We start from the raw sequence: 23,411 nt of genomic DNA on the forward strand, positions 1-23,411 counted from the left end.
AAGCTATTTATGGAGCTGTTTCTTCTTAATTATCTGCAAACATGTGTTGCAAGTGTACCTTTCATGTTTGCAGAAACCATCCCATTATCTGTAGCCGCTCTTGTAAATGTACTCCGGGCCCCGTAAGTGTGTGCGCGGCTCTATCATGCATTCGAATGTAGGGAGGCCAGGCAATGAGATGTACAAGAAGGACTTTCATTTAATTAACCAGGCAAATTAGACCGGTGAATTTATTATGCGTTGTGAAGCCCCCCGTCCACAAGGCTACCATTGCAGGTGGAAATGATTCTTAAAAGGCAAATGCGTTTTTCAACACCATCCCAAACGTGAAATATTACAAAGCCACAGAACAACTTATTTGATATTCCCTCCTCATCAGCCTTTTGAGTGGGCGGAGTGCACTGAGCTAAAAGCGCAGCCTCCGCAAGGCGCTAATTGCCCCGGCGCGAAAAGGTGGACGCTAATGAGGTACTCCAAACGAGGATTCTCCATTCCGAGATGCAATTCTCCTGACATACTGTGGGTAATAGTCATACGGGGTCGAATTGGGAGCGGCAAGCACAGACGGCCACTGGATGCTTCCCAATCAATAACGCTTAAAGTTGCGATTTGGGTAATTCAAAAGAACAGAGTGTCTCTTTTAGCAATGCTGTTGATTAAAAGACCATACGGCGAGTCACAGTTGGCCAAAGGAGTTGTGGCTACTCTTCCAACTAATGTTTAAAGTCTAAGCAATGAACTATCCGTCTATCAATTCATTTTATGAACTGCTTACAGTCATTAGGATCGTTAGCGAGCTGGAGTCTATCCCAGCTGGCTTTGGGAGAGAGGCCAATCTCCCATCGCAGCGCAAATGGCCGATTATTTGTCAATAACCGTTACCACTCACATTCTCAGCTATGGGAAAATCAAGGCTTAATAAATAAAATAAAATAAAATAATAATAATAATAAAAAAAAATATCACTGCATGGTACCAAAACATAATAGTGGTACTGGATCAGGGCAGGGCAATAATGGAAACAGGATTATTTTTGAATGATATTGAAATCACGATTCATAAAAACGATTATTCATTGATTTCAAAAGTTGGTATTTATTCTCATTCCGCTACACCTTTGCTGCCTCGCATCATTGCACACATTCAAACCCTGAACAAGTAGATCCATATTCGCTTCATCATATGTATTTTTGTAATTTTGTTGTTCTATTTTTTATTTGCACAAATCTTGGGATTTACTGGGCTAACCTGGCGCCTTGAGATCGTATTACCTGCCATATCACGTGTAAATCTGTGTTGGAATTCCTTGAATCCTTCAAAACTCAGCTTTAAATATACACTAAGTTGAAAGAACAACCAGAAAGTAAAACAGAAGCGAAGTAAAATAAGATTCCACTAAAAATATTTGCAATAAATACAAATGAACATCGGCTGTTTCTGCTGTGCGCACGTTGGCCTCTTCTGGGTTGTGCATGCATGCCTACAATGAAATAAAAAATGTGATTGATCTCAATAAATATAACTAATATTTCACAGATTGTGTGCGAATATTCGTTGTTTGAAGGAATATCACTCGCGGAGGTTCACACTAATTCCTGCTAGCATGTCAATGGGATTTTACATTGACTTTAGCATTAGCCTGGGGACAAATTCGGCAAAAGATACCCAAGATATTGTGCTCAAACCCTTGTACATGTGATTCATTTCAAACTAAACCTTATTATGCATTACCCTGAGACACCTTTTGCACATTTCCATGCGGGGAGTTTTACGCATTTGTGAATTTTGCATGCGTAGCCATAAACAACAGCTCGAAATAGGCTGTCATTCTCCTGGGAGTCGTATTGAGCTATAACAAAACAACAAGGAAAAAAAAATTGCTTAGGCAAGCAGCTTGCAGGTATGGACCAAGAGGGGGGAAATGGGTCAGATTACTTGCAGTTTTGGTCTTGCTGCTAACATATTCCCCCCTTCTTTCTTTTTTCATACAGTACATTAAAAGCCTGCCTAAGCATTTTTTTTGTTCCTCGCTGTCTGCTGCCTTGCTCGCACGGCTGAGCTACGTCTAGAGGAGGCAGGTTTGATTGTATCGCATCTCACGCAAGAAGGCACTTGACTAAGAATTAGGCTGTCAAAGGCTTCTGTCGCATACCGTACAGTGTTTACATTTATTAAACCCCCACCGAATGTAAACGTTTCTTATTTTGCGATAAGAAAAATCCATTAGGCTGTTTTATGTCTCTCGCGACCTCAAACTTTAGGTCCATGCTTGACATTTTCATTCATTTGAACAGAGCAGCACAGCAGACGGACATGCACGAAGGTTTGGCATTGAAAAAAAACAACAAACACCAAAGTGCTGCCAATCAGTCGATTGAAGCCAACAGAATCACAAATCCAATTTAATCGTTTGAACAAACACGGCACCATTAGAGCAGTCTTTTGGGTATCAGAAAATCGATAAAAACAATTACTCACAACAGGGCCTTCGGGCGTATCTAATTAGAAAACTCGACTTTAACTTATGAAGAGGTAATGGCTTCATTTGCCAATTCGCATGACTCAAATATAAAGCAGTTGGAGAAAGAAGAGAGAGCTTTTTAACCATAGAACATGTCAGTTGTGCAAAACATGCTGGAATTCCCCATCAAGATATTGCAGTGGAAATCGGAACCTCGAAAATGTCCTGGAACTCAACCAATATGGGATTAAATAAAAAGATTTTTTTTACCCAAAGGTTTGGAAAAACATTTCTTCCATTTTAGGTTAAAGCAGGTGAATTTTGACATTTGTATCTCAAAAAATGTAACTTGAGAAGTTGCCTGTTCAATTAAAAAAGCATTTGTGACTTGGGAACGAATGAACCATCTTTCCATCACACCCTAGGGGGAAAAACATGATTCCTAAATTGAGCACGAGCTCTCCATGTCAACTGCAAATTGCAAAGCGTTTTGATGTTTTTTGGTAATTAAACAATATGTTTCAACACTGAATGGAAATAATGACAGGGTTGTTGAAAAGTCAACTGCAATGATGAGAAGCAAGAAAGCGACGCATTTTCAGAAGAACATTCCGCCCAAATCTAGTGAAGAATAAAAACTGTGTGGGGGGGGGAAAAAAAACAACAACGGGAAAGTAAGTAGGTCCAATTTACGCCGCGAGAGGGGCTATACTTTTATTTTTAGCTTTAATGCGGATCAAAGCAAACACTGATCAAAAAGGCTGCAACTACCGAGGCGACCCAGAGTGTTTGTCAGATAAGCGTCGAGCTTTGAATAATTGCATTTTTCCGGGGCGCTGCTGCGTTTTATCCGAACCGGGCTGCTCAATTTTAACTTGAACATGATGACGGTGATTATAAGTGCAAACAACCTTTTCATATTCAACCTTCTGTGACAGATACAATCTATTGCGATCAACTCGTTTGAGGTCATCCTAGCAACAGTGCCAGGCGCTAACGAGGTGATCAACGCATAGTACGGCGATTTACGACTTCTGCTTCCTTTATTGAGAAGTGGAGAATTTATAGTGGGCGATGTATATTATTCTATTAGAGAAAAACAATACTGACGGGCAATTTACAATCAAGCTGCTGCTTGGGCTTGCTTTTGAAACAGTGATTGGGTTTCCAGTTATAGATTTGCATTCTAGGCAATCTAATTGTGTCCGAATCGCCCATTAAAATAAATGAGTAACCAACTCCTCCCAGAAAATTAATATCCTCAAAGAAGAGATGATTTATATGCTGAATTATTATCACCCAACAACTGCAATAAAGCACTGCATGTGGTGAATAAACCTGGATCGAGAGACTTCATCTCAATGATCATCAAACAGGATCTAAAATGTGCCAATGACCCTAAGAGCAGGAATTAAAACTTATTAGGACCAAGAAAAGAAGCGCGTGTGGATAAGCCGACTGTACAATAAGCGGGCGATAACAATAAAATAACTGAATGTGATCTTCTAGAACTTACAGTGCAGCTTGAATGCAGCCTGTCACACACGCAAGATTGAATTCCGAGTCGCCATTGTGCAGCGTGTATTGTGCCATGATGACTATTTATCCGTGCAAATGCCGTTGGTGGAAAGAAACTACGAGAACAAAAGCTCCATTTTGTTGTTTGCAATCTTATTCTGCAACAGTATTCTTTGGATCTTGTCATTCAAAAAAAAAAAAAAAAAAATCCTCAGTTTAAGAGCTCCGCGCAAAGTTTGGTAGCGAAGATCAGAGACACTTGTGGGGGGGTGGGTGTAGGTGGTTGGGTTTTGGGGGAAGTCATTCTCAACTAAATCGATTTTGTTCTAGGACCACAGCAACAATGACCTGACGAGAAATTGCTACCAGAGTCATTTCATCAGCAGCCCAGGACTAAATCTCCACCAAGGAGGTATATTGGTACTATTCAGGGACCTGTCTGGGAATACAGACGTACACCACTTTTTTTCCATGAGAAAATAGAGGCACTTTTACACTTTTAGACATTTCTGTAAGGAATTTTATGACTTTGCGTGACTACATATAATATTACCCTTGATGTGCTTTAATAATTCATGTAACACTGCTGCACAGCTAATAATGCTGAATCAGCACTTATAACAACCCTGCTCACAAACGCCCGGGGCGGAATTAATCGCATACTGTGGTGGTTTTTTTCGGACTTTATCAAAGTGGACAAGCATGTGAAAATTGTCCTCGTGTGCCATTTACTGCAAACCACTGTGACTTAAACGACGATTCCCCGCAGTTGCAATAAAACAAATGACAATGCAGGTAGCTGGTGCATTATGGCCCTTCAAGAAAATAGTGCTCTCAATGAACTCTTGTCTAAAGCAGAAAATGAGTCCAAGATGATAACCGATATGAATTATTAGCGTCAGTCATCCATCCGTGGCAGACAAAGTGGATGAAAAATTAGTGTGGAAAACGTTAGATGAACAAAAAGAGGCGCAAACTAGGCCAGCCTATCACAAAAAGCCACAACAGTTTGTAACGTTCCTTTAATGGCCGACTTGTCATTTAGTGCCTTCACTTTAGAAGTAGGCACACTACAGCGGCTAGAGAAAACTAACCTTTAGAAAAATTCGGAATAAAATCATCGCTTTACGCTCCACAGCTTTGTCGTTTGAGCGCCATCACAGACACGACGAGTCAAGTACCAGTTAGCGAGTAGCAACCGTCACCGACTACTTTGCGCCAACCTCGTTTGTTGACAAATCCACAGCTAATCAAGACCGAAGATTGAAATATAATCCAGTGCATGTAAACTGAGACTTTACAAAGAAGTGTGACAAAGTGGAGACGGACCCAGACGGGCTTTCTAATTCTGGTTTCACTAAATGGGGTGGCAAATTAGGACTATTAGTAAACTGGAAGTGTGAATTTGCGCATCATTAACACATTCGTAAAGTTTTGCTCTAAAATGTGCAGCAGATATTTGCAAAAGGTCTAAGACTAGCTCTTTTTTGAGTACTGTAAGCATGTTCGGGGGCCGTATTATAAAGGAAGATCTAGTTTGACCTTTTCTGCATTGTATGCTATCGGCGTATAGTACTTTTTTCACCGCAATATTCTATACATAGACAAAAAAAAAAAAAAAAAAAAAAAAGATAAAATCAAAGCCACTAGAGCTCAAGGAGTATTTGTTGTATCCTATGTTAAAACATTTCTGTCTGGCTTATCCTCTGACACCTGTAAATACTCAGCAAAGTCCCACTCAGCCTTAGTTACACTGCAGGCTGACAGTGTAAAAAAAAAAAAAAAAAAGTAAAAGCATTCGACAAACTCAAAGGGAATATTGGAAGAGAGAATATATAATGCAGGTGCTGGCTGTTTATCTTCCGGCAAATCTATCAGAGAGCTCAGTGATAGTAGAGGCAGCATAAGGTGAAATGGAGGCGCACGCGTCACCACACAGTCACAACAGACACACAATCCAATGATTTTATATATATACTTTTTTTTTTTTCTTAAATGGGGTGCGCCGAGGAAAGATGAAACACATTTTGGAATTTCACACCTGGCCGTCTGACAACCCGAGCACGGACCGTAACGAAGCGCTGCCCACCTTCATCACAGTCATGCTGCTGAGAGGTTAAAACAGTAGGATGACTCGCACTCCCACACCCGGCATGGGAAGTCAAACACTCGAGACGAACACGGCATCATTCTGAATAGCTGCGTGGCCGTGGAGACAGGAAATGAAACCAGACGGCGCCTGACAACAGCAGCGACAGCGTCCAATTATGCTTGTGGAGCCAACAAGAAATTATTTTTGCTTCAGTGTCACCTCAAAATTTGAATGCCTTATCTGTCATTCAGTTCGGAAACTGAGCAAAATTCTGGGAGGAAAAAAATGTCCAAAGGCAGCAGCAAGGCAGGTGTCCACATGGACGTTTGGCATCTAATTGCGAGAGGCAGTAATGGAGGAGTTTACCCTCGCAATCCATCAGAGATGATTCTGCATCGTACCGAGTTCCCAAGTGTACTCGCATGTTTTTATTTGCCTGTCAAGCACAGTCAACTGGGCCGCTTGAACATGCCGGGCCAACTACTTTAGCTCCTTTTAAGAGACATCAATTAGGACTCAAACTGGATGAGTTGCTTGGTTGCCAAGTCCCTCGAGTCACATTTTTTTTGGGTAATATGCTTTAAAAAAACAAAACAAAAGGGATGGAATATGCTTCAAAGGTAAACAGGATTGAAACGTCTGTCTGCCAGATGGATTTTATTATTTTAAAATGAAATGGCTTGCATGATCGCTACAAGGGGGGATTGACGAAATTATGCTGAAAATAATGACCGTTCCGAGTCTGCCTCGAGGTCATTCTCTGACGGAAAATCTAATGAAGCTAATTATACTTAACTATTTACAACACAAGGTGAGAATTGTTCACAATCATTGCCTCTAAAATGGCAACCCGAAACAGCCAAATTGTAGAAGAATGACAGCAAAATTATTGCCATGATCAGGAGCAGGCGGACAGTTGTGGTAAGAACACATGCATTACTCCCATCCGTATCTTAGCAACAGATGCCTGTCTGTATTGGTGCGCAGAACCTGAATAGACTGAACCACTCTGCACCTTGTTGGGGAGTAGAACCTGAAATAATGGCAAGCAATAAGGAAGACTTCAGGGTCTGATGGTTGAGGGATTGAACACTACAGTATATTCAAGAGGACTATAAGGACGATGTAAATTTGACAATTTCTTAGCCCGTGTTTTCCATTCGGTTCAACTGAATTGGAAGTCGCACAAGTGTCTTGTATGTGAACACCTGTTGCGATTGAATGCGCCCGCCAAATTACATTACCCAAGATGCACAGGTTTTAATAAAATGAACTGAAAATGAACCCAAATGTCCTTCAGCAATAAAAGGCTCTTATTGCTCAGAAATGTCTGACGTCTGTTTGGACATGTCGCCATGGCAGCGGACCACTCAGTCTGGTTCCAGCCCGGGCTTGCTGATTAAGTGTTTTTTTTTTTTTTTTTTTATAAACAGTCGTCGTGGCAAATAGTAAGTAAGGCCAAGGAAAAACACTGAGCATCTGATGATTTTTGGAGCAGTGGAGTGCCTCTCTGGAAAAACTAAGGTGATTTCATCAATGAAAAAAGTGTCGAGTGAAGGGGGCGGGGCAGTGGCAACGTTACTGATGAATAAAATATTTCTAGGGGAGAACATTCACATGAATGTATCAAGATAGTTCTTGGATGAAGCAGAAGTAGTCACAGCCTATCTTAGCACAGCATTTCTCCGTTAACAGGCCCCTTGCGGGGGTAGTGAGCAGTCGAGGGAGCTGATTGGACACCATGACATCATCATTAACGCACTCAACAGTCTGACACTAAGTACTTTCTGTCACTTAAAGTAGTTCTGATCTGAATGGAGCCAATATTAAAACCTGATTGGTTCCACTCAAGACACATTATACCTATATTTATTAATACTTGTGTTTTACGGCCTTTTATTGTCTTTATTGTCTACTGTTTGTAAAGTACTTTGTTACAGCTCTAGCTGTTATGAAATGCGCTGTATAAATAAAATTGGATTGTATTGTATTGTATATTCACTGCGAACAATAGTCTCTCGTTTGATTCTGCCTGTTTTTTTTTTTTTACACAGAGTAGCATTTGATCTTGTGAACAACTAACACGAATGCTACTGTGCATGAAAAGAAAGAAACAACCCGATTCGATGCGTACGGCAACGCCAGGACATATTTGTTTAGATTTTTACATTTGCTACACAAACGGCATTCGTTTGAATGCTCGACTCTTGTCGTGCGTCTCACCTGGACTGGGTAGCGAGCAGACTGGCCTCAGCGCATGCCACCAGGACCGGGTCCTCCACACTCAGTGCCTGTGGACCTGCCTCTCCTCTTGTCCGCTGCTGTTGCTCTTCTTGCCGCCGCTGTTCCTCCTCGTCCTCAGCCTCCTCATTACCGGCTTTCTCTTTCCCTCGCCCTTCGCTCTCGTTGTCGCTTTCCTCGCCCAAGATGTCATCCACCTATTGAGCGAGACGAGAAGAGTGGCAAATAGTCTGACATGATGGACTTGGCAATGACACCGAGTGCAGGTGGATCACCGGTTAATCGCTAGCAGTGTTCTTGTTGTTGTTTGTGGCAGAAACGCATCTATTATACTGGATTTGACGCTTCTAACTAGAGACCTTGTTCCCGCAGCACTTAAGCAAAACATTGAAGCGCTACAGGGTCAATCACATGGCTGGCTTCCGCGTAGCTGGTACACCAATCAATCAATTCCCACTCAGTGCTCCATTGACAATCGACCTGTGATTAACTGGTGACAGTCGCATGCCCTGACCAAGAACATAAAATTAGGGTGGATAGGAATTAAGTGCCGGAAATACAGGGCAGTGTCATTGCACAACACAGGATTAGGTTCAGTTCATTTCACTTGAAAAAGTAACATTGCACTTTTTAATGGAGAAAAAGCCATTTAGAATTCCCAGGAGCAAGTCAGTAAATCTGCTGCGACACAATTCCAAATGGCTTTTAATGAAAAAGCAAAGTGTTTCTTTATTCATACAAATGTCATCCGGCGCCGTTATGAGACTTTAATGTGATCCAGGGAAACAAGATTTGAAGACACATTTCCATTGAACTTGTTTTTGAAAAATGGAAATCAGTGACAAAAGAGGCTGCGTCATCATGGTTTGTGTTTTGTTGTTTAAGATTCACGGTTGGAATGTGTGAAGACTTAAAAAGCAAGGAGAAGCCTGGCACTCACGTCTCTTGACATCTTTTCCGAGTAGAAGCACACCACTGTCGTGAGCGGTGATTTATAACTGTTCAGCTGTGCGGCACAGCACCAAATTGGAGAGCTAGATGTGGGATGCAGTCATGTGCTCGGGATTGCCACAATTTCAAAAACTGCCATGGCTCATTTGACCTTTGCTGAAAATGGAAGTACGAACAATTGCGAGATATAGTGCAGCAAAGTTCCCGCAACATCCATTTCCTGGCTGCAATCAAAGGCCACGCAAAGTACACAGGAGGCTTTTTAAAGGCGCCCTCCCCCTAAAGCTAGTTGAGAGGCTGGTGGTCGCTGATTGTAAATGGACTGCAGTCAAAGTGTGATTCCAAGCCAGTTGATTTATTTTGTGAAGTGGCTGCAAGGTGAAACGTTCTCTGTCGCTCTCTCTCTAAAGAAAATTGAAGAGGGACCGTCCGAGATTAATCTCATAGCAACATGTGCAATCTACTTTGGAGGTTTCTTGAGGCAACTTTTCCACAGTCAGCTTTCTTGGTACCAGTTTGTTTTACTGTTATTGGTGGGAATTGATTTCAAAGGGGGACATATTACGGAAAATTGACTTTTTATTGTTTGTACACAAATAGTTGTGTCTGGATTGCCAGTCCACCCATCAAGTGAGAAATTTGTTCTGAAACAGTGTGGCTAACAGACATAAAAACCAACCCCCTATTTGAAACTGTGACTATGAAATAAAACAAGCCGCTGTCTCCTCCAGGCTGACATCTTTACAAACACACACTGAAGAGGGATTATCGGGGCTTTAGTCCTGTCTGAAATACTGATTTAATTTGTGAAGAGGTGGTAATAGGTCAGCCGGTGAGCTGGAGGTTGGCAAGAAGACGTTTGCGTTTGAACAGGAAGGTTCATCCGACGCCCAGAGGGATGTTGGATGAATCAAATGTATAAGTGGAAAGGCAGACAAGAAAACATGCATCTTAGTTGTTCATTAGCTCGGGGTGAATTCAAGGCCATGCTGCTACCTTGCTGCGACTGAGTTGTTAACTCAACAACTGCCTGTTACTACATCAAAGACGAGTCGAGAAGGGAAATATTTGAGAACTGTCTGAGCACAAGAACTCCACGGAGACCGGGGATGTTGCATCTCTTTCCCATTAACTCAGACTTAACAGAGCTCCACTGCATTATGCAGAGGCAAAGACATGAAAAGTAGTACACTGACTAGACTTGAGACATTTTAAATGACGTTTTGGACTTGCCTGACGAAGCCCCTTTTTCTGCTGCAGCAAGACTGTGTCCCACTGCACAAAGCAAGGTTTGAAAAAGAACAAAGCCAAGCTCATTCTTAGCTCAAAAATGTTCTTCCAGACGAAGGCGCAAAAAAAAAAAAAAAAAAAACGAAACCAAAAAACTCCTAAATCTGCGTACAGTACAGTACATATTGATACCGCGTGGATTATTCACAGCATTCCAGGTTGAGGGACATACAACAAGATGAGCTGCTGGAGTTGCCATGACGGATGAACGCAACTGGCCACTTACTGAACCTGGAACCTGTCACAGGACCCCTTTGTAATTGGACGCTATGGGGCAGGCAGGAAGATCAACTGTGTACAACTGTCTGATCCTATCAAATCATGAAGGATCTTGTGAATTTTGTCCTTACAAATACTTGTGAACAAGTACAACGCTGAAATGTCAATACTGCATTCATGGCTTGTTGCTTCCATACTCTGGGGGCCCAAAAAATCATTTATTGCAGGTTTACGAAGGACGTGAGGCTTTCTGCGGACTCGTGGAGAACAGTGTCCTCCCTTGGCATCCAACAAGGATTAAACCTCAGCACGGGATGCGTGAGATCGATATCTGTAAGGGCTGGGATTAGCGTGAGTGATGTCGAGGTTGCCTTCTCCTATGATAGCGGGCTTGAGGAGTCACGTCTCTGAGGGTGCCCACAAACACTGAGGTGTTGTGTCGAATTAACACTCGATTCATTCATTTGTGCGAGTTCCACTTGACTGTTCCCTTCACAAAACACTGACGTTCTTGAGACAGCGATAACTACGACTAACAGCGGTCAAAGTACTACAAACTGATAAGCCAAAAAGAAAATCTTAAAAACAATGCTAAAATGAATTCTCTGAGTCCATTAATTCTGATAGGGAATGAACCTTCTGGGAGGAACCATGTTCAATTTGCCAAAGTCTACGGTAAATGAAATATGAGGATTTGCAAATGAACACGTTTGGGAGATTGCAATGTGAAGTACTGTGTTTACTATTAATACAACACCTTTGAAACAAATAGACAAGATAAATGTTCGGTTAAACTTTGGCAACACATGTCAAAATGTAGTATTTTTTTTTTAGTTTGTTTCTCCAAATCGGTTCAAATATTAAAAGACCCAGCAAAAGTAAAAGCTCCCAACATAAAGGGAAGAGCTATATATATATATGTATGTATTAAAAAAGGTGCATTACATTTCAAAAGTACATTCTACACATTCCAGTGATTCCTTCGCCGGCCAAAGCTGTGCGTCACATCTGCGTCAATGACGCGTCACCGCTGGCGACATTTACCCGACACAGCGATTTGTATATGGAGTCACTCAATTAAAGACTGGCTCGTTTTCCCCGTGCCCTCAAGTTGGAGAACATTTCCGAATGTCACAGACTGCCCTTTAAGCTCAGATGACATTTGAAATGCAATGATTCTGCAAAAGCACCCTTTCATCTAGGTCATTTCCTAAAATGTTCAACAATGATTAGCCTTGCAGGAAGCAAGCCGCTCACCTGCAACCCTCGTGAAGACAAGCGCTATAAGAAAACAGATGGAGGGATGGAACACCGGTAGTCTTAATATGCATTCGTACATCGCCAAATACAGTGAATCAAAGTGGAGTGCCCAAAAGAATCACTGCCCAAGTACAGTTCAATTCAGTTGTATTTAACTTTTCAGTACAATACATTTGCATTTCATTACTTTGTGTCAAAAGTTTGAGAACCACACTCTCATAGATGCTTCACTTAACATGTCATTAACCAACAGCAGAAGAGGCAAATGGCAATAACATTAACAGATGTAGACGAACTACACTGCCATTATGGTCTTGTAAAAAGTCACATTTACATGCGTGCAATGTAGCGATTCAGTGCCAATGCACTGTGTGAACGCCAAACACCTCATTAACCAACTCGATCTCTGACTGGCGCTACATTTAACTTAGGCTGGCATTTAATTAGGCCGCAAATTAATTATGTCCATCACGCAACGGCAATGTAGACAATGGTGCTAATTAATAATGGCTGTGGTCGTAAAAAAAAGAAAAGAGTGAGAGAAAGGACAGGTCTTTGGGCCTCAACAATAAATAAAAATGAAAGCGCATGTGCTTCCAGCTGCGGCAGCAACGATCTCGAGCTCGCAATTTCCATGTACACGGAGCGACAATTATTGGACAGATTATCCAGCAGATCTCTCAGTGGAAGGACATAATGGAACAACATTAGTTACATAATTTTCACAGCCGGGCCGAGACTTGCCATAGCAACATCCTCAGAGGCGATTATAGTTATCAGACTTTCATTACAGAATAAAAAAAAAATTTGAAAAAGAAGTGGAAAAAAACAGCAACACAAACACACTTTGAGTCTCTCTGGCATTCATCTTAATATCAGATGCATTAAGGAAACATTTCCAGATAAATAATAAGAGAAAAACAATTGAGCCAGCTTCCTGTAGCCTTACATAAATAATCACAAGCATGGGCGTAATTTGACATGTTTCTTTCAAACTTGTTTCCTGCAGAAAAGTCAGTATTCACAATGACAAAGTGGCAGTCGCAATGCTATTTCGCAATATAAAACCTGCTTAACATGTGAGATTTATGTGTATACTGTATATAAAGAAAAAAAGCCATTCTGTTTTTATTTTCTTGATGATAAAGGACTTACAACACTCTTGCATTGGCAACATTGACTTTTGTGTAAAAAAAAAAAAAAAAGTTGACAAAATATAGATACAAATAGAAGGAAAATGACACTAATGAGAAAACCACCCGTAGTGTTACTATGATGATTTAAAGAACAATGCAGAACTACCATTGAATTTAACTCCATTCTTGCATTCTGTGCATTTCACGAGACTGCATCTTTCAATACTTACCAGTTACAGAAAAAGAAAAGAGAAGAAAAAAATAAAACGGAAAGGCATGGCACAGCAGTTTCCAAACTGAATTACAGAGTTAACTTTAAATGAGTTACTTTAAATGAGTTATTAAGTGCGCTAGCTGTTTGGTATTCCGTCAAACCATGACCAATTACAATGACACCCAAGTCCTTGGGGAACATTTCATTTAACTAGCTCTCATTCCTGTATAGAAAGTGCAACCTCTGACTGAGCTCAAGGATAAACATACAGTGGAAATGTCTACACACCCCGTTCAGATTTTTGTGAGGTAAAAAAATTGAGACCAAGATTAAAAATTTCCAAGCTTTTTTTTTTTTTTACCACGATAATGTGGTCAAATCCAATAAATGTTTTTTTATCTTCTCAAGCGGGGCAGTAAAAATAAATACCCGAACAAATTTTACATGTTCTAGCAGCCTTTTCATTACCTTTTTTATGCTTTGTAGTCGAAGCCGAATAAAACGTTTTATGCCAACACTGAGTGATATTTTGAACTGTTCAATGTGTGTCCACCTGAAGAAAAACAGCACCATCTACTAAACACATGACAAAATGTTATATGGCCCAATGAAACCAAGGCTGTGCCCCTTTGGCGATCATTCCAAAAGGTTAGAAACAAAAGCTTAAGGCTAGCTTCAGGCTTCTGCTAGAAAGCAAAACATGTCATGAAAAGCCTACTAAAACACCAGAATCTTATCATCTGGTGTTATCGGATTTAGAGCCACTTTGAATGGTGTCAGATGTGCCACATGTGTCTTTACCTCTTTATCCATGCTTTCCAGGTCCTCCTTGCAGAGAGTGTACAGAGGCATTGTTTCCGACATGCTCGGCTGGCGCTTACGACGCGACGGCCCTAGTGACTCGTCATCCTGGCTGGGCCCCGCTGCCGCCTCTTGCTGGCTGTTCGGTGCTCCCCTTGAAAACAAAAAAAAAATAAAAACGATAAAAATACCGGATGATGGTCTTTCTTTTTAGTTTCGGTTTGAATTCAGGGACTGAAAGTGATGGCGAAGGCCAAGATTATACAACATGTAAATCTCAAGCAAACGGAAATCGGATGTTTCGACTTCATTAAATCTTCTTTGATGATTAAAATCTAAATTGATGCAAATCTGATGCGTCTGTAATCCTTGAATTACTTAATCCCATTTCCCCCCCTCACGATAGCTCATTATCACGTAACAGGGGAAAAAGCCACACAAGCCTCGTGCAACCGGCAGGGCGCAATGATGTACTGTAGCGGTGGCATCATTAACAGTGCAGAAAAGCAACAAATAATCACTAAAATGTGAGTTTTTACTGTCCAACTGAGTAGCTACGGAAACCTATGTCACCATTGGGACTCATTTGGGAAGTATGCTATCTGAACAGTAAGCTACTGACGGCGAATGAGATGGAAGTAAATGGGACCTGGTGGACAAACCCGCATACAGTATTTAAGATGTTTGATGAATTAGTCTTTTGCCAATACAACAAAGACAAACACCAATGGTACGACCACCATTTTAAACAACGCCCAAGAGTCAGTGTTTCCTCTTGCTATTATTCTTGTGAGCATACAAATTGTCTGCCATCTACTCCTCACATCCGTTATTACCCATCTGAAGAATGTGTTGTACTGTTATTGCACCAGTGCGTTATGATGAAATTGTCTCAGCACTGTACCTGAGACACGACTGCTCTTGTTGATCAGACGCCTGGAGGTAAGGCGCCGCCGGCGACAACGGAGGGGCCTTGCGAATCAGCTTCCCGGTGACGGGGTCGTAGGTTCGAATCTCAGGGAGTGCTGGTGCAGGTCTGTGCTGGATCGGGGGCGGGTTGTGGAAAAGAGGCTTGTGCCGGGAGCCCTGCTTGTCAAAGAAAGCCGCTGGGCTGTTGCTCCTGCAACCGGGAGGAGGGAAAAAAGAAATCAGAATAATCAGCCACAATGATTCTTAGTCTGTTACTCATACTGTACAAAATAATCAGTTCGTTTTTCCTTTTTTGTAAACAAAGTTACAAAACATTATTATCCTGAACCATTAGATGTTATGTTGTGTGAGGTGTATCAGGAAATTATCAGAGCAGACAATTGTAAACATGATACCTATACAATATTTCCCATAGCAAATCTTAAAATGAGGTTAAAAAAACTACATCCACCCTCTAATTATCATATCTCATCTGTGTATTGCCATCCTTACTGGAATATATGTAAAGCTACAGTCCAGTGAACTTCTTCAGCCTAGTGCCAGCCCAATTATGATTGTTTACAACTCAACAAATGTACCACGGCTGCTTGGCGTAGTCCTCTTTTAGTGGGAAAAGCTGCTCCTCCACCCTCTCCCAGCGCTCCAGACAACTCCACAGCCAGTCTGGGTTGACCACATGGAGGTGCTTGCAGCCCAGTGCCTGACGGACCTTCTCTGTGCCTAGTGGACCAAAAGAGCAAAAAGGTCGGGTGACTTCAAGCTCGTCAAGTCGGCCCTCCCTAATTTCTGTTCATTTTACAGCAACAGAGGATGTAATTGATTCAATTTGGGCTCCAGGGAGGATTTCAAATTGGGTTACTTAGCTGAGAAAGAAAAGCCTGCTCAAAAAGATACAGAGGATAAACTGTACTTAAGAAAAAAATGAGGTGAATAAAACTAGTGTCATGGGGCAAATTGGCAAGAAAATGAAGATTTTGGTTAAATAGACAAATCTCTGTCCAATCACTGTAGCGTTTTTCTCATAACACAAAAACAACACTTTTTAATGGGGTTCAATCCAAATGAAGCAAACTTTGCAAAGACCCGATTTCCTCTGCTCTTGTGATGCTGTAGAATGTGAGTGATTGCCAAGTGTGTCTCACAGCGCGGACGGCTCCCAAGGCAACGGCCCCACTTCACGTGCTCGCTCGTTTTCAGAGGCTAAATTGAATTGGTGGTGCACACAGACACGAGTCGCATTTTGAATGAGTATTATTTCCCGAGATTTGCGGGCCGACAGTAAGCATTTTATTAATGCATGCATACAATTTGCATTCTCTTTATTGAACCCGCCAACTAACTTGATCCTCCATTTTCTCTCAAGAACAATTTTGCCAAAACTCGGATATACACCGCTGCCAATATGGCGAGTAAGCTTGACATTTAAACATCCTTGGATTGCGGCCTCGTTAAGCAAAGAAAAGCTTCCACCACTTCAGAATAGTTCCAGAAATACTGCTGATGGACACATAGCAATGGACTGGATGGACTAAATAAAAATATGGACGACAGAAAAAATAAATAAATAAATAAATAAATAAATAAAAGATGGTTAATTTCACTAAAAGGTCCATTTGAATTCAGTCTCTGTATGGTTGGACTCAGCTTTTCTCTATGGAGGTGATTCGAGGTTTGATGGTGGAAGTTCACTCCAAGTCCGGAGCGTCTTAAACAGAGGACTCCTGTAATTACAAAAATGTGTAATCTTGGCGTAGGAGATTTTCAGTTTTGTCAGCAGTCCTTGAATGCACCATCAAAAGTGAAACAAAGTATGTTTCTGCTTCTCTCCACATGTAGCTACCTGTGACATCTATGTGAAATGTTTTGTTTGTGATGAATGAAATAATTTCATTTTTATGTAAAATGGGCTCATGATTCTGTACATGCATGGTGTTGTCGCTTTATGGTCCTCTCCGCCATCCGGAATAATTTTTTCTTCGATTTTTGCTTTCCGTGTCAGGGCTCGATCGCTACCCCACAAATATCGTCGGTTCACTTTATGCCCATTCCTGAAACCAGAAGTTGAACATATAAAATCGATTTTACGTACCAGATTTTGCTGCAATGAGGTGCGTAGTGCCATTGGGTTCTTGTGAGTTCAGGACCAAGTTCTTGCCAATCTTTGCCCCGAGTGCCTTGGCATGGTAGTACTCACGAGTCCTCTCTATTGGGTAGTTGGTGGGGTACAAGCCGCTGAACACTATCGTGGTGCCGTCTAAGGTCTTGCTCTTAAGCTCGGGGACGATCTTGCGAATGTCCGGCGTGTCGGGCACCTCGGTCTTCAGGAAAGCCTCGTAGCGGGCGTAGTACTCGCCGTGGATCCGTTCCAGCACCCCCTCCAGGTAAATGAGGTGATCGTCCCCGTCATTATCCACTTCCTCTTCCTCTTCATCCTCCATGCTCTGGTCCAGGAGCTCCTCCCCCATGGTCACCCCGGATTGTTCGCTATTCTGAGACTCGGTTTCGGGTTCCCTCCTGTCCGAGCAGCCGTTCCCCAGCTCGGGGAGGAGAACATCCGAAGGTTCTATTGATTCGGAACTTTGGACTTTACTGTTCCCATCTTTTGCCTCATCGCCGTTGTCTTGTGAGGCAGCTTCATGCTCGAATTTCTTCGCCTTGCCGTCACTGTCCGCTGAGGGCGGCTTTTCTCTAACAGACTCACTGTCGCTGTCACTGGAAAGGTCAAAGTCCAGATTATTGGACTCACTGTTTGCTGTTAAAGAGTTGGCACTGTCCTGTGCCTCACTTGTCCTGCTAATACTTCCCTCTTGACTATTTTCCAGGCTTTTAACCCCCTGAGTTTGTGTTGCTGTGGCCTCCTCATCCGCCTCTGAATGTTTATCAGTCAATACCTCATCTGGCACAGACGCGGCGGCATGTGTCCGTTCATTTGTCGGGGCGGCCTGAGAACAGCGGGATGCAGCCAACCCGTCCTTTACCGACTTTTTCCTGAGGCCATTATTTTGCTCATCCGCTCCGAGAGTCTCGTACAATTCTGGGCTCTCTGCGGGGCGCCCTGCAGGTGAACAAAGCGCATTAATCACTTCATAATCAAGGACAATGGCAATCACTGAATGAAGGCTCCAGTTCAGAAATCAAGCCATCAAGGAGTTCTGAGTTTGTATTCATAACTTTATTATTTACGGTGGCTTCTTTTCACTGTGGTCATAACACTCGTCCTGCATAAATGATTTTTTTCTCCAAAAGGCTCAAAAGTGTTTTGATGTTTTCGTGGTAATTTATGTGTGCGTATTTAGGGACTATCTATCCTTTTTCACTTTTTTCTCCTTCCCCAAAAGATTTCTTTCATGAAACAGCTCAACATATCTTAAACTCAGATTTCACATTCGTCAAAGAAATTGGCCTTTCTGGCCAGACTTGTGTCAAAGTGTATTGCCGGTCAAACAGAGTTGGCTGCAATTTGTGTCATCATTTGAAACTCTGGATCACAATCAAACAATGAGCCAACAAGAGCTTTGCGGGAGAACTTGCTTGTTATCTGAAAAGTGCCTCTTCGGTACTGTGCAAAGAACTGGAAACATATCCTTGAACACTTCATTGAATTGGATGTGCTCCACACTCACTGTTCGTCACAAGGACACATTTTATTGAGAGAGAGAAAGAAAAAATCTTGCTTCTGTACCTTTCTTGGCCATCAGAGCTTCTTGCGAACCTGGCGGCGCGCTAATGTCCCCGATGCCCTCGAAGTAGACGTACTTCTTCACAGTGATGAGGTTGGGCGCAAACTTCCACACGTCTTCGCGGTCATCGATGATACACACCATCGAGTCCCCACAGGGGAAAAGATACCTGGGAGGACAATGAAGGACAGCGAGCTTGTTGACATGGCAATATCCTGCACATTGAAAGGACATATTATGCATTTTTTCCCACAATTTAATACAGACCCTAGCTGTCTTAATGAATGGTATATTTACCTCCAAATACCACAATTGTTAAGATAAAAAAATAAGCATAGCAGGCCTAAGTGTTCAACAATAAATGAGTCAGACATTTTATTCCACAGGAAAAGAAAAAAACTATACAGATGTGGTAAGAATGTGCTTCTGTTGACTGTATTTTGTTACCTTTTGTTTTAAAAAAAAGCAATTGAAGGAGAACTAGCAGCTGCTTCCATCCTCTCTCTACCTAAACCACAATGGATTACAATTAATTTTAACTAGAGGTGGCTGATGGTATTCAATTAGCTAACAATGTTTACTTTCCAGGTACCAACTGTATGCACAATAAAATCTGCAAAGCACTGAACGACAGGATGGACAGGAACTTCAGAGACCCAACTATTTGTAAACACACATTTATGAAATCATTTTATGAAACACCGTTTTTTTTTGTGAGATATGATCAGATTTGTAAATTTAACATTCAGCACACTTCAACTCCCACCTAAGATTCCCCGTCTTGGAGAAGGGGTCGATGCATTCATCTCTGGACAGGATGCGATGGGAGAACAGCTTTGTTTCGGGGTCCAGAAAGCCTAAGAAAAGAAAACAGCAAAGAACACATCTGCATACTTTCGCTTTTTTGAATCAAGCATTCCATTCAAATAACTTCACAGCCGCTCTTGCTTTCTTGACAGGAAATATACAGAAGCTGGAGACCCAGGTTGGCCTCTCAACTCATCAGAGGCAGTAAATTTCAATTCCAAATGCATTAAACATTCATCACATGGCTGCAAAACAATGCCTTGCTGGGGTTATATATTGCACGGCGTGACAGAAGACTGCCACTTGAATAAAGGAGAGCCTATATCATGCTAGCTCAATTTAATCCAGCACTGAATCAAAATTCTGCTGAGAGGACATATGGGGTTCTTTTTTCATAACATGGTTTTCATGTATGAGTATGAGTGCATGTTTTATTTCAGACGTCTGGGGGGAAGAAATAAAAAAATTGATGCTCTCTGGTACTACTCATAATGGCAAAATTAAATAAATAGATCGCTAACCAGCATATTAATCACACCTTGAACATAATACAGTATATATGCAAATGGCTCCCCCTTGTGGACCCAAACTGGAAGTACAAATGGTACAATACACGTCCTGCACAAAATAACTAATCTAGGAGAGAAATGGGAGCAAATTACCCGCAATGGTGTGTGCATAAAGGCGGCTCCCGAACGTGAAGACATGCAATTCGTAAAGATTGGCAATTTTCTCCAGGAATTCCTTGCAATGTGGCCGTAGTCGCGTGTGGAGCATCGGCTCGCCTCGCCCCAGCTGGAAGTGGAAAATGCCCTGAAAAAGGAAAAAAAAAAAAAGGGCTCAACTGTATGCTCTTATAAAAACAAACTTGATATTCAAATTGAACCATGTTGTATTCGTTATATCTATTTTAATGCCAATTTCCAACTATCTCAGTTTATTAGACATACCAATTTACAAACAGAATACACATTGCCTGTCAGTCACCAGAATGGACAGAAGAACAAAGATAAATACATTGTAGTAAATACGAAACCATTTTCAGATAAATTAAGTGAAATTGGTTATTCTCCGTGGCACGCCTAATTATCGCTCACGCCACAATCATGTAAATGGTGTCTGGGAAATGCTGGTATAGGCAGTTGACGTATGTGTTATGAAACAAACCTTATTGGACATTTGCTGGCAGTGTTGATCGGTGGTGTGGATGAGCGTCTGGTCCAGATCCACCATCAAGACCAGCTTTTTATTGCGGTGGAGCCGTTGCTGGTCCTCTCGGCCTAACTGCTCTGCTTGCTGTTCGGAAAGAAAAGGTTTTTAGAGGTCAAAGAGTGTGTACAGTGCAACCTCCAGACCTCAAATGACGTACAGCTTGTAAAATGTTACTAGCTTCTTGTTAACAAAATACTGTGATTCCGATCTTCTGTGACTGGTGTCATACATTTGAGTCCATCAGTTGGTAATGTTTGACAAGAAGGTGCACTGAGTGATGATATAGTGTATGCTGCTAAATTAGCTTCTGGAGCTAGACGCTGGCTGACTGGCTAGTTGCCATATGTGTGTCACTCGTGGTAGTGAAGGTGAAATTCAAAGGATGACCAGCATCACATGAAAGATTCCGTTCGACTTTGGAGGTTCTCGACTTGATCACATTCCCATTTAAGTACATAAAACCGGCCTTTAGTGTGTAAAATGTTTGAGAACATTGATGTACTCAAAGGCAGTAGAAAGAGGTATCTGCGTCACACGGCTCACCTCGGAGCTGACCATCAACTCGGGTACGCTGTGCACCATGGAGACTGTTGCCGTGGAGATGGGAGTTTGCTGGTTTCCATTTGTGCTCTGCAGTCTGAGAAGAAGCGAGAGCGGGGGGAGGGGTTTTGGGGGGGGGGAGAATGAGCGAGTGAGTGGGTGGGTGTTATGCGTACTTGAGCATAAGGTGACTCAGAAGAAAAGCAGCTTTTAAGAAGATGCTGTTGAATCAGAAATTGGCTTGATTTCAGGGAAAATTTGTTGGTTTCAATGACACTGAAAAAGAGTGGAAGTAGATTTATCACAATAGCCGTCTGTAACTGGCACAGCTGCTTCTGGCGCCACCTAATGGTGACATCTAAAAAAAAACGACACCACAAATATGAACTATTAACAGTTGTTACCATATTTTTAAAAATTTTTCCCACTAGATGACAAGTCATAAAACATGCCAGTGCATCAATGTGGGTTCTTTATCAACCATCTCGTTGATGTTATGTTGACCACAAACATATTTTTGCATGCCCTTACTGAGTCAGGTCCTGGCCACATTCGGCACACAAGCCTTTCATCACGATCGGGTGGCTGCATCCTGCTATTCTGACAATGACGCCCCTGGGAGAATAAAAAAGACAAGATACAATTTGTCAGTGTCACTCAACAGTAAAAACAAAAAGTTTGCAAAACAACAGTTACATTTAAATCACTGTATGTCTCAAGAAGTAGTTTTGTTGAGAGTTATGAATATCTTATTAATAGGGTTCAGAGAGAGGGGGGAGAGAGAGACAGAGTATTTAAGATAGGTCTTCAATTATGCAATATAAACTTTTGTTGAATTAATATTAATAATATTTAATGGCCGTTTCAATACAAAGACTCTTAAAGCCCACCTAAAAACACGTTACACACACGGGGTATTTTGCTTCTCAAGATAAACGCTACCCAACTACGATACACTTCCGCTTTCAAAGTAAAACTTTTTCAAGTTTCTTACTTAAACCCAAACGCGTTTGTGCAAATGTTAAGAGTTGTTATTTAACTATTATTGAACTGCTATTTAATGAAATTAGTTCTTGCAAGAAGACTTTGTGGAATGAAACGTCAGCAACGAGCCTCGCTAAAATAAAGCTATTTTACTTTGGCAGTCTACCTCAAAACCCAAACACTGTCATTTCATTAGCTTGATTGCGTGTTAGGATTTAGCTACCAAACACGCTAGCCTTCACGTTAGCGCCCATGCTTTAGTAGAGTTAGCTCGTTAGCCAGCTAGCATAACACTGTCACGATTCAGTTAACACGCAGCAGTTACCACAGTTGCGAGCGAACCATAAGAGGCTTCGAGCAAGTAACTCACCCAGGAGGTATGACCTGTCCGGGTTGACAACACAGCTCCTTGACTACCCCTGCGCGGTCAGACTTCACCTTCCTCTCTGGTAGCCTGGGTGTCTCAGCCCCCTTCTCCGCGGGTAAGGGGACGCAGAGCGCTAACACTGAGTCCACGTTGATGTGAGAGCCCGGCTTGACTTTCCACTCCAAGAGGCGACAGGGGAGCGTCCCTATCGTACAGCAGATATCCGACACTTGCACCGCGGGGCCCAGCGTAGATGCACCGCCGCCGCCAGAATCAGCGGTCGGTTGCTCCATCTGCGAAAAAAATCTTTTGTAATGTTCCGATTAAAGCGTGTCCGCTTCAAGTCGCAAAACTCGAATCATTAAAAAGCAACCAAGCGCCAACTTCCAAGTGAATTAAAATATCAGTGGTGGGATTTAAACCCGCTAGCCTCGAAAGCCGTGGTTTACTCTTCCCGCCCGTAAACAGGAAGTGGCAATACTGCAGACACGCAGGTCGTGATGACAACTTCCGGTAGAGCTGACCAAAAGCTGAAAATGAAAACTATGAAAATGTATTAATCATTTTTTGTAACGGTAGTTACTGTCTTGTGATCTCCTTAACACTTCGTATTCAACCATTATTTGTTTATTTTTATTCTTGACAAGACTATAAATGTATTCTAGATATTGCAAATGAATCAATTACTATTGAGGTACAGTATAATTG

The 23,411-nt window shown here is 41.9% G+C and overlaps 1 protein-coding gene across 1 annotated transcript in view; it reads right to left on the reverse strand.

Moving 5' to 3' along the window:
- The window catches only part of ctdp1 (CTD (carboxy-terminal domain, RNA polymerase II, polypeptide A) phosphatase, subunit 1), a 29,670-nt gene that overhangs the window by 4,261 nt on the left and 1,998 nt on the right, over positions 1–23,411 (reverse strand). Inside the window, exons 3-14 of the mRNA XM_086014080.1 lie at positions 22,707–22,996; positions 21,884–21,967; positions 21,356–21,449; positions 20,768–20,896; positions 20,263–20,413; positions 19,560–19,650; positions 18,796–18,962; positions 17,203–18,168; positions 15,692–15,833; positions 15,088–15,303; positions 14,184–14,337; positions 8,295–8,509 (exon numbers count right to left, since the gene is read on the reverse strand). Coding sequence (XP_085870206.1) covers positions 8,295–8,509; positions 14,184–14,337; positions 15,088–15,303; positions 15,692–15,833; positions 17,203–18,168; positions 18,796–18,962; positions 19,560–19,650; positions 20,263–20,413; positions 20,768–20,896; positions 21,356–21,449; positions 21,884–21,967; positions 22,707–22,996 — 2,699 coding nt within the window. The remainder of the gene's footprint in view (positions 1–8,294; positions 8,510–14,183; positions 14,338–15,087; positions 15,304–15,691; positions 15,834–17,202; positions 18,169–18,795; positions 18,963–19,559; positions 19,651–20,262; positions 20,414–20,767; positions 20,897–21,355; positions 21,450–21,883; positions 21,968–22,706; positions 22,997–23,411) is intronic.

The sequence above is a fragment of the Filicampus tigris genome, chromosome 18, assembly GCF_054856515.1.
Source record: "Filicampus tigris isolate MCC_2025a chromosome 18, RoL_Ftig_1.0, whole genome shotgun sequence".
In the NCBI taxonomy this organism is placed as follows: Eukaryota; Metazoa; Chordata; class Actinopteri; order Syngnathiformes; family Syngnathidae; genus Filicampus; species Filicampus tigris.